Here is a 12,502-nt window from a genome sequence, read left to right as displayed (position 1 = left end):
TTTAATGCATACTTCAGGAATTTTAAAGGATTTTGAAATCTAGTAGAGATGGAGCTTTCTTTTCTGACAGCCATTTTACTAAACTATATTGAGGATGGACACGAAATGTTCTGAATAGGAGAGTCCTCCTCTACAATGGCCAGGAAGACAAACCCATCAGAAAACAGAAACAAAAATTTACTACGAATGTAAGCTAATAATTATATTAATGAGATGGCTAGATCCTTGTTTGATTATTCATTCAAATTCACTTCCCTTTCCAAAGTTTATCTTTCTCGAAAAGATCTCTCATAGTGTTAACTACTGCAAACATTTCCACTTTATAAAGAAGAGTTAATTCTGAAGAAGTGATGCCAGAAGCCAAGAATGAAATCCTATCTCATCTGAAGTTTCATGGGATAGTATATTGCCGTTATTGCTCTAGCATATTGCCCTATTAAATTGCCATGATTTAAGAAGGATTGTTTAAGGAAAAAAAAAAAAGAAAGAAAGAAAGAAAGATGTTATGCTTAGTTATTATACCAATACTGGAGGGAAAATAATCACTGCAAGGGAAGAGAACTGATTATAAAGAAATGCAGTTATTATACATGATATGACAGGCATCAAGAAAACGATTCCTCTATTCCTGGACTAAAGCAATTCTTTTTTATAAAGAAAATAGGCAGATGATATTAAGTATAACTTCATTCAAATACAACCAAGATCCCTAATTTTCCAATGTTTATCTTTCACTTCATCCAAAAAATCTTACCATATACCTGATCTTGGTAAAGACCTCTATTGATAAACTAATGTTTTGCCAAGTTTAAAGGCATTGGTGTAAGTAAAATAAGGTAGGAAAATTCTGTATATTAGTTAAGGTTAACTGCAGTCTATTATAATTACAATGATGACTGCTGTTCTCTACTCCTAGCAGTCACTAGATGAGACTATTTTCATCATTAAAAGAAGACAAGAAAGCAACTCCACCCCTGCCCACAGCTCCATCTCCATGTATAGGCTTATTAAGAACACAGCAGAAGAACACAGGATTATTGCCTTACCTCAATTTTTTCCCATATGGTTTCATAATTTTCTTGATGCTGTATATCTTGCATTAGTTGATGAATTAAAGCTGATTTATTTGAGGCAGAAGTCTCATTCTCAGTGGGCTGAGCGACAGCAGTCCTTTCTGACTTTTCTTCAATGTATTTTTTAATGCAAGATACAGGCATACAAAGATCTTCATCAGAGAGAATATCACTGAGAGGCCCAGATTCAATACTGTCACCTAAGGAGGATACTATATCACTTGAAGAGCTTGGTGAAATTCTACCTATTTTTTTGTGCTTTTTTGTCTGGTACGTTGGATACATTTCTGAATCTGAGTTCATTTCTGACAGCTCCCAGTCATCAATGTTTTGAATGGTTTCTCTTCTGGGCTTTTGGGGCAGCAACTTTGTCAAATTTTCTAGTTTTAAAGCTAATACTTCAGTCTGTTTGAGATGTGAAGGAAGTGCTAAATATTCATCAGATCCATACCAGGCCTCACCATCTTTACTGGTTTTTTGAGGGTAGCTTGGTGTTGAGGAGAAGCTTTTATTATTCTTTCTTCGCAGTAGAAGAGGTGATGAGTTGGTAAGCTCAGAACCAGCTGAGGAAGCACTCTTTTGGCTACGTGTTGGTGATCTAAGAGGTTCAGTTTTACCTTGTGATTGCCCATTTGGGTCTCTCTGGTTACAAGAATCTGATGATGCAGAAGAATCTGTCTCCGTCTCCCCCAGAGACTGAGAGTTACGAGAAGTAATTCCATTTTGTAGAGAAGACCGTCCTCTTTTTTTGACTTGTATTGGTGGAGCAGTTTTACACACACCTCCAGGTGTTCTGCTAGCTTTCGCTTTCTCTGGAGCATCATGAGACTTCTTGTGCTTTGACTTTTCTTTACAGGTGTAGAAAGTAGACTTCCCTAGACTTATAGGACTGTCCTTCAAGTGATTATTTATTGTGTACTCAAGATTTCTGTCACCTATGGTATTCAAGCAATCATATGACTGACTAACTGCAGATGGACTGTTAGTGTAGGGTGATTGTAAAGCTAGGCAAAGCTTGGACCTGTCTGGTGGATCTAACAATGAGGGTGTACTTCTACTCATTTCATTTTTAACTATCTGAGAGATTTGCCTTTTTATATCATTGGCTTCCACATAACCTTTAAATACATCATCTTTCAGAAATAGACCTCTTTTTGGCAATGTAGGCTGTGTAGGGGAGTCTTCATTGTAGTTAAAGCAGTCTCTTATGGACCTCTTAGGAGTTGAGTTTTCACAGTGAGTGTGTTTGATTTTTTCACTGGTGTGCTGTGGAAGATTGCATTCTGGTTTCTTTAATGTGGAAACTGGGTTGCTGTCAGTAGGTAGAACACCATCTTCAGAGCAAGGTCCTTTAGAAAGAGAGGAGTTCGCAGAAGGAGATACTAGTGAGAGCTCATGTGGTGCTTTCCTGTCCTTGCTTTCTTCTCCATCTTCTGCTGAAAGAGGTATGTGGGTTTCTTTCTCATTTAATGCTTCATTACACTGGGAAGCAATGGAATCAGTTGCTACTGCAAGTAAACCCACACTTCTGATAAGTCCTGGGAAGTCCTTATCCATCTCACTATAGTTCCAGGATTCAAATGATTTTGCTTTCCCTTGGCTGGAGGTCATATCATCCAGAGCACCAAGCAAATCCTCACTAGGACTGTAGTCAGAGAGTTCAAATGCAGTAATACCACAATCCAGTGATAAGTAATTTTGAGAGCATTTGATGGTTAACTGTCCAGAATCATCAACTTCAGTTAGAGAGTCAAGACGGTCCTGAAATAGACAAAGAAATTGTACTTTTTTAGAAGATTAATTTTCATATACAGCACACACCAAGTAACGAACTAGCAGCTTCTATGTTTCACTGCCTAACATCTAGAAAAGCATTTATCTCTGACCTGCCTGTTTTTGCAGTACCCTGTAGGTAAGCAAACCGTTCTAAAGTATTTGGGAATTAAAAATGGCAGTAAACTGAAAAATGCTTAGTTTCAGTCTGGTGCAGCAAGTTACCTGAAAACAGAGACTCACTTTTGTATTGATATTCTCCTTCTTAAATTCTGCTCTCAGTTCTACTTACTTTGTAGGGGGGACTCAGAAATTCCATACAACAGACTCATAGTATTTCCTGTGTTAACTACCTTAAACAGGGGATCTTGGGGACTGCTGAGTATATCAGCCACCTTGTAAATCTTATGTTCTCAGAAATTCATGATGCTCTACGATCTTTCAGTTGATCACCAGAATGTTTTTTCCAAGCATCATCTAGCAATGACAGACATTTCTTCCCATATTTACGAGAGACAGGTTGCTAACTACATTTCGCTTTTTTGTAGCATTATCAACTGAGGATTTATCTGCTGGATATTTGGAGCACAAGTGGAGAACAGCTTAAGAAAAAGAAACTTAGCCGGGAATCCTAAACCTCTGGCCTGCCACGTCTTGTCAGCATCTTCTCAATGGAAGTCCTTCAATCTCAGAAACACAGACATAGCCAGAGGAGACCATCTCAGGTTGTAAATGAGGTTTTAAGACCAAAGTCAAATTAATGTTTATAAATATTTTGGTAACTTATTTGAAGGACACTGAAAAAAATCTGACTACGTTAAGAACCAAAAGCAGCCCGATATATAACAATCACAGCAAAATTATATTTAGGCAACAGGTTATTTGCATATTTTTAGTAGGTGATTTAATGTTTTAACACTTAGGCAGACCTCAACTATTTCCAGATCCCAGCACATAATTTGAAACCTGAACGTAGGATCAAATAATTCTGAAACAATTTCTGTTCTTATTTACACTGGTGTGTATCTTAAGTAACTCCATGAAACTATCTAGAACAAGAGAAATTGGCAGATCATGTCAATTGGACAAAAGAAACTGAAAAGCAGAATTAAAAATAAATAAAGCCAACATTAGCCCAAGTGCTTACAGAAACTACTTAAAAAACATCATAAAGGGCAGAAACTTGTGTTTTAGGATACAACTTTAGGTGCCTAAATCAGTATACTGGTCCTTCTACCCAGGTTTGGTTTTCATAATAGAGTTTTTTAAAGCAAACTCTTGAGTATCCGCAATAGGTTCTTGTCTGAATTATTGTCTGGAGCAGCTTGTCGCATGACACTGCCTAAACCCGTAGTTTAAGGACCTTAGGCATCATGCATGAAGAAGGTGCAATAACCCCACAGTCTCTTCATCTCACAATAAAACACTTGGATTTTGGTCTGAACAAGAATAGTCTCAATAAAGAAGGCTATTGTTTGCCATCTTCTATAAACATATAATGTTTGAGCCCTGTACTCTGTCCACCCCACTTGCATTACTCAAAGTAAAAATATAAAAAAATCCTCCAGCTAAAAATATTATTTATAGAAAAGATCTATTAGAAAGTTATTTATCAACCATAATCTTGGACATTGAAAACATCTTTTATTTAGCACTTTCTATCCAGATGTAGAACCTATGCGACAAATTGTACATTGTCAATAGTCCAGAATTAAAAGGGGAAGTTTCTATAAATCTGTCAAATTTATATTTTGGAGCTGCATTTATTAAGGAAAATAATGACTAAACAATGATCAGTATTACAGCTGCATTTTCCCTCTAATCTTAGGAAAAGATTAGAAACTGTAAAACCATATATAAATCAAAACCCTTTCCAAGGCCCTAAGGGCCTTCATTTCTCCTGAGTAATGAGCTCCATTCCTTCGTCTCTTAAAAATGTGTTTATTAACATTAATAAAATTTACAATCACATGCATTAAACCATCTTGCTTGGTCATTTTCCAAGCAGCCTCTTACATGTGTGCTTCAGAGGAGCATTATTTAATGCCAGTATTACCATGTTTTTATTATTGTTTTTATTTCAGAAAAATATTACATTTAGTTAATGGCATGGCTACCAATAGGAATGCCTTAGTTAAAAAAATTTGTCCCTTTTCACATAGTAATGCTTCCTGTAAAGCTCTGTAGGCTGTTTCCAATACCTTCTCGTATTTATATTTAAACCAGCACAATTCTGCATTTTTTTTTTACTCTTTCAAATGAGCTAATTTAATTTGTAAGATATTTCTTTTGTGACTTTACCAACTATTTGAGAACATCAGAATTCACTGTACTTAACATGGTCTTATACTGATCCTTTCCGTATTTCCTGGCTTTATCAATTGTGAAATAAAACTCACAGGTTAGGTTCAGCTGAACAGAACTCAGGCTGCACAGAACTCATTTTTCTTTCCTTCTTATCTATCTCTGGGTAATTCCTGAAGGAGAAATGGTCCTTCAAAGCCTTACCTTTCCAAAGTCTTGTATTAAAAAAAGTATTTTCTTAACTTGGCATCTCCATCATGGCAGGCGGCTTACCTCACTGGTTCCTCTATTTCCTCCAAGCCATGAAACTTTTTGTGCCCTTTCCTGCTGGTCACCTTACTTCCACCTTATTTCCACCTTATTTCCACCTTATTCAGTATGGCACTGCTGAGATAGCCAAAAGCACAGTTACTGCCTGCCCAGTTAATGAGCTGGGTTCCTAACCAAGCCAGTACAGCCTGTGCTGTACACTTTCATGTTTTGGTAGCTACTCTACCGGTGTTATCCCTGTTCCTTGTGCTAGCTTGTGCGCATTTACATATGTTACAGCTACAGTGTAAGTATAGCCCAGGCAGGACTGTTGCGCTGTGATTGACTGTGCAGTCTATGAACTGAGAGAGTAGTGAATATTAAGGAGATGAGATTGTCTCACTGAACCCGAAAGAAACCTTGGCAGGTCACTTCTTCCATGGAGCTCCTCAGTTAACATTGTCAGCCAAAGCCACTCTTCACCATTACACACAAGACAGCTGACTTAAGGAGCGAGCCAAATATTTTGTGAAATGATAGGTTCGTGGACTACAGAAGAGCATAACGTTTGCTGTACTGGTTCAGATCAAATTTCCTTCTAGCCCAGTATCCTGTCTTTGCTTCAGTTCTAAACATTTTCTGCTAGCTGAGCTGTAAGACATGGGTATACATATATGGCCCTTCCACGTACAACATTTCTACCTGCACTCCCAGCTTCTACCAATGAGCAGCGCAGGGACTTCCTCATCTGGAGGTTATAATTCCTCCTATCTTTGCTTAGATTTCTCATTTATTTTTTGAACTTCTGTCCACTTTTAAGTGTCCTACAGTAGTGAATTCCAAAATAGAAATCTTTGTTGTGTGTGAAAGTTTCCTTGTATTCATTTAAAACCAGATGACTTCTCAATCTTAGGAGAAAAAAATAAGGTGTCATTCCCAGTTCATAATCCCCAATGAGTACTGAAAATCAGGAGAATGATTCTCCAAGGAAGAGTTATCTGTATGGGCAAAGGTTTCTAGGTTTGCTCAAACAGTCTCACTATTCACATATGCATTGAATAACCCTGATAGATAATACTTGTATCGTGAGGCACTTACTAGTCCCACAATGTAGTCCTGTCTGGGAAAGGATAAGGGGGAAACACCAAAAAAAATGATAGATAAGAGTAGATACAATTGTCTCTACATCACATTTTATTTATTTATTTATTTATTTTCATCAAATAAAGCCACTACCATTATACCCGATGAAAAGCTTGAATAAATACCTGAAGGTTAAAAACTGTAGAGCAATTTCTGGAAACCTATTCAAGCAATAGAGCAGAAACTTAATATTAATATTGTGCCCCTGTTATTGGTAGCCATTAATTTTATCAAATATTATTTATGTTTTAGTTGGGGTGGAAAAAAAGATTCGTGTCAGGATATTTTGTCTTTTTTATTACCATATAAGCCTATCTGGCAACATGTTTTTTCCCCACTGAAAAATAATCTATCCTTCCCCAGTCAGCCCTCCCCTGTATTGGAGGGATGTTTTTTACAGCAGTTGTAATCAGACCCAGATGGGACATTTCCTGTTTCTTAGTATCTGAATCTGCCCCTTCCTTATGTCTTGAAATCACTACGCTATGTCATAAAATAATGACTTCACCCTAATTCACCACTCTGGATATTCAGACAAGTGTGGATTTTCTTCAGACTTGCCAGAGAAGGTTTGCCAGCAACAGCAAAGCAGAAACTGAATCCGAAGCACCAGGTATGTATACCTCCGGAAGAGGGGGTGTGGAAGGTGGGCCTGGGCATATCTGAGCATTCATTTCAGGACCACCCACTCTGTTGTGCCAAAGACAAATATAAAACCCAACAGGGAGCAGAAAAATATACACGTTCTCTTTAAACTTGAGCGATCTGCAATTCAGGACGTGTTTAGGGGATTTCAGAATTTCTCTGTAACACAGGTCACAGAATCTTACTGCATTGATCTAGAGGTCTCTAATCCTAACAAAAGCATTGTATCCTAATCGTAGCACTTTCAGCAAATGAAGAATCCTCAACATGCTAAGGTATCTTCTATTAACCATTAATTACCTTAACTATAAAAATATGCATCTTCTTTCAGTGTTAAAAATTGGGCAAGTAGTGTCCTTCTAACTGAATAAATTTAGTAATGATGAATTGAAAGGAAAAGGTGTTTTAGTCAAATGAATCCAGATTTACAAAGCATTTACATGTGTGTGAATTTGACACCGTGTTAGAGCAAAAAATGTATGATTCATGCATCATTGTTTCTCAGACAAAATGTGTGACTGTTTAGAGGCATGTTGCAGAATTACCACTCAAACAAATTAAAGTCCATGCTCTCTGCTTTAAAGCAATATTGACCTAGTCTGGGAAATTTTGGAAAGTATCGTGTAAGTTTCAGGTTTGTGTATGCAAGAAGGGAAATGTCTAAGCTTTTCATTAAAGAATTCATTGCACATAAAAATTGAGTTTTGAATTGGATATGAACCTTAAATTCATGAATGACCAGACCAAGGACTTTGGACCAGATGCACCTCTGTAAGTGTTTCCGATCCTTTATGAAAAATATTTCAATCAGGAGAAAACATTGCTAGGTACTAGCATGACACTTCTGAAAGTTGACCTTAATTTGCTTTAATTTGGTTCTATGAGAACAGATACCAGCTGAAGACATTTAAAACACAAAATTAGCAAAATATCTAGAAGACAAGTAAGCCATCCTTAAGTAATCCTAGCCATTTTAAATGTGCAACAGGGGTGAGCTGCTTCAAATACAGATGAAATTCTCAAAATTTAATGTAGTTACTATACCTCCTTAGTCTCTTCAGAAAACGCTTGCAGAATATCAGTCTGCCTGGTGTAGTTTCCATTGGCGTCTTGTAGTCCCTGGAGAATACGCTCCCTCAGAACCAGAACAGAAACACGTAGCTGGTGCCAGAGTAGTTGTACTGTATGGATATCGACTATCACATTGACAGAGTAAGACAGAAGCTTCAGGGAAAACTCAGTCTCTAGTAGAGCATGAATTTGTTCAACATGATCAGATATATCTTCACAAATATCCTGTAATGGAAAAAGAAAGTAGATACTTAGCTGCAGACATGGTCCTTTCATGGATCAGCTCTACTTTTCATGGACTTTTTATTATATGCAGAATAGATTATTTCAGAGAGGAAAGATAATGTAATTAATACATCCAGGGTTCTCTATTTTTTTTTTATTTATTTATGGCAATGCTACAGCAACTGAACCAGCAGCTGTCCTGTTTGGCAGGGCTGCTCAGTAAGCGCAGAGACAGCATACAATAAAGAAGGATGGCACAACAAGATCACATGAATCAGAAGCAGAAAACTAACACTGTGAAGTGACATCCTAGAAGACAGCAATAGGAATGAAAGTGATAAGATTGCCACAAGCAGTCTCCCTCTCTGCCCCTCTCCCCCTCCCCCAGTTAAAATGCAAAGAATCTGATCTGTGCCATCATCCACAAAATTCTTTTGGACAGAATTTACCTTTTAATCTAGCTCCTATAGCCAAGTAGGGCAAAAGCCTGGGACAGACTCAATGTGGAAAAGCTATTTCTGAGATCCATTGCTGACTGCTGTGATGAGAGGGCGCTAAATTTGCATAGTCTTGTTCTGGACTCAAAATTGAACAGAAGAAGATGAGTGGAGAAGGAGAAAGAGGGAAAACAGAGAAGCTGTGAACAGCTGTGTTGAGAAAGCAGAAAAGAAAACATAAGTTACCAGGTTATAAAACTAAGGTTTTGATGGGATGGTATCCTCCAAATTTAACAATTAATGTTCCAGATTTCTAAACTGTGCTGCATACAGTGTAAAATCTTTACAATCTAGTCTCAATTTTCTTCGTGAAAGGATAAGTCACAAGACTAAAGAATATTTAGGCATATACTACCTAGTGAACAACACTGCTTTATAAAAATTCTGTTTGAAAACTATGTGTAAAAAGCATGTTATAAACAAGTAAGGAAATGTGATTAAAATACTGAAAAAAAATTAGCACTGGATCCTAGAAGGTTTTTTTTCCTACATCTGTGGCATATATTTAAAGGTGACTTAATAGCATATTTTAAATCCAAGACTTCTTTCTTTTAAAAAAACATAAAGAAATTATTTTAATTCAAACTTTCAGAAATGTCCTTTTTAGGTAAAGGGTAGTATATGCATAACATCAATAAAAATGAGAATAAACAACATAATTTTGATTCTTTTCAAATTTGCTATTGAAACAATTCTATCAGACAATTACAATGAAACCTTATGTCTGTGATGATACTCTTGTGGTTTCATACAGCAGTAGAATAACAAGAAAATCAGTAGAGCTGATTCTTTCTAAATTAATAATACAGTACAGTAATTTTTATCAGTTCAGATTTGACATCTTCAGTCTGAAAGTAAAGCCAAATTATTGAATATGTAATTGTATGTATGTAACAAATTAAACCAAAATCAAATCCCTAGATAATATTAAATACTTTTAGTACAACCGATAGCACAATATTAGCCCTTGAGAAACTATTATGGTTGAGTACTATCAGTAGTTACTCGTTTTAATAAAGCACTAACAGCTAAATCAAGTCCCCTGCAGGAGTAGCTCTCAGAAATGCCGGAGATGAGCACAAAATGTTGGCGTTTCAATGAGCAGAGTTTTGGGGCTGCCTTGAGAGGCAGGCAGTATCTCTTCCGCTCTGTCCTCAATCCCCTTGTTGTAACAACCGGCATCTGTATTTGCAAATACAAAACACACAGCCTCGCCTGCGTAGGCGACACGTAGGGCTGCAAGTGCTCAGGGCTTCAAATATCCACGCACTTCAAGGTGAGCAAATGGACGCTCCAGTTACCAGATTAGCGTGCTAATCTAATTCTACAGACACACAGACAAAGCTAAAACTCTCAGCAAAATCTTTTCCAGACTTTAGAAAAGGTTACTATTATCCATTTATCCAACTACAACTGAAACTTGGCTGGAAAGCACAGCTGTATTTCTATGTTGTTTCAAATGCTTTAAAGAATATTTTTAGTGAATTAGTTTGACTGAATTTGCATTCACTTCTCCAGTGTTGTTCATGTCTTTTTCCTCTTGGCCATAAAGCAGTTTAATTTTAATTTTAGGGATTAAAAAATGGGTTGTTGCCCAGTAACTAACTTCATAAATTAGACTCAACCTATAGAAGAATACTTAATATATCTTTGTCCTGGTTTCAGCTGGGATAGAGTTAATTTTCTTCCTAGTAGCTGCTATAGTGCTGTGTTTTGGATTTAGGATGAGAATGCTGATAACACACTGATATTTTAGTTGCTGCTGGGTAATGTTTACATTAAGCACGGACTTTCCAGCTTCCCATGCTCTGCCAGGTGCACTAGAAGCTGGGAGGGGGCACAGCTAAACTGCCCAAAGGGCTATTCCATACCATAAGACATCATGCTCAGTATATAAACTGGGGGGAGTCGGCCAGGGGCAGCGATCGCTGCCCGGGTACTGGCTGGGCGTCGATCAGTAGGTGGTGAGTGGTTGCATCAATTTTTTTTTCTTGGGTTTTGTTCCTTTCTCTCTCTCTCTCGTTGTTTTCCTTTTCATTACAATTTATTATTATTATTATTATTATTTTATTTTATTTCAATTATTAAACTGTTCTTATGTCAACCCATGAGTTTTCTTACTTTTGCTCTTCCGATTTTCTCCCCCATCCCACCGGGAGGAGGAGGGTGAGTGAGCAGCTCTGTGGGGCTTGGTTGCCGACTGGGGCTAAACCACATCAATCTTCAGTTAGACTGCTCATGTGAATGAGCTTAACTTTGTGCCAACCTGCAGAACATTATTTTCCAGCTTCACACACACAGTTACATGCTGAATTCAACTGTCATGAGAATTCTCAGAGAGGTTGAAAACATGAAGCTATAAGAAGAAAGTATTAACAACGAGCAAGCGTCTCCTGACAATTGTTAGATAATGTACTGAAAATACTGGCTAATGAATCTAGATAATACTCTAAATCAAGAGTACAGACCTACACTTCAAACAAGTTTTATCTTGAGCTACCATTACGCTAGCTACCAAAGCATCTCAAATTTCCGAAGTGGACAAACGTTCCACAACACAGAAAATTTTGTACTGAAATGCAAATCCCAGAACCACTAGAGGTTTGAAAGAAGCACATACTCAAGGACATATGCTCTTAATTTTTACATGGCTTGTTATAAGTTGCTCATTTTCCTCAAAAAGCAAAGTCTGAAGTACTTACAGACTACTGCAAGCATAGCAGCGGCCAAATGCTTTATGTACTAACAAGATAATGAACCTCTCTTGACAGTTTCAGTAACATGGAGAGAACCTAAGGCCGATCTCGTCCATATCCAAGTAAAGGTCACATACTCTGATCTTAACATATAAGAATACTCAGTCAGAGACAAACAAAGTACCAGCTCTTGAAGGATTTAGGTTTCAGAAAGAGTGGGTGGCAAAAAGACAGGAAGCTCTTTTCTGAGTGGCTGAATGAGCCAGGAAGGAAATCAAGTCCCTACATACCTTTTCATAACATATATATAAACTCTGAACTCCATTTTCTGACTTTATCATCAGCTCCCTCTCCCTTCTGGCCTGGAATTAGTATAGCATTCACTGTAGTCTTGTCCTTACTTTCATGGGAGTATAGAAATAATTTTTTTCTTTGCTGATAAGTATGTTCACATGACGTGACCTTTGGGGGTGTTGGTTTTTTTTTTTTCTTTTCTTGCTATTAGATGAAAATCTCATTGAACCATTCAGAAAGTCTGATTTAATTTGCAACAGGGCTAGGCGTAGATTTAAAGTGATTTAACTCCCCTATTAATAGTTCCAGCTATTCAATGTCAAGAAGTCCTGGACAAATGTCGACAGTGCATGCACAAGTTCAATATGTCCAGTTCAATATTACATATATGCTGTGCAGTCCACCTGCACACGCACTCTCAGTCTGAGACAGACAAGAGTAGGCTGGATTCACTGTGTGCTTAAAGAGCGGTAGTGTCAATGCAACAATCTTACTGAACATGCACTAACCGCCTGTGTGATAGCCAGTAGTT

The 12,502-nt window shown here is 37.4% G+C and overlaps 1 protein-coding gene across 1 annotated transcript in view; it reads right to left on the bottom strand.

Moving 5' to 3' along the window:
* AKAP6 (A-kinase anchoring protein 6) overlaps positions 1-12,502 on the bottom strand; it is a 234,603-nt gene that overhangs the window by 186,750 nt on the left and 35,351 nt on the right. The window contains exons 2-3 of the mRNA XM_075503120.1: positions 8,232-8,483; positions 1,047-2,834 (exon numbers count right to left, since the gene is read on the bottom strand). Coding sequence (XP_075359235.1) covers positions 1,047-2,834; positions 8,232-8,483 — 2,040 coding nt within the window. The remainder of the gene's footprint in view (positions 1-1,046; positions 2,835-8,231; positions 8,484-12,502) is intronic.

The sequence above is a fragment of the Mycteria americana genome, chromosome 5 (genome assembly GCF_035582795.1).
Source record: "Mycteria americana isolate JAX WOST 10 ecotype Jacksonville Zoo and Gardens chromosome 5, USCA_MyAme_1.0, whole genome shotgun sequence".
Lineage (NCBI taxonomy): Eukaryota > Metazoa > Chordata > Aves > Ciconiiformes > Ciconiidae > Mycteria > Mycteria americana.
The sequence above is the reverse complement of the archived record's forward strand: the minus strand, read 5'-3'. Positions and strand labels throughout refer to the sequence as shown.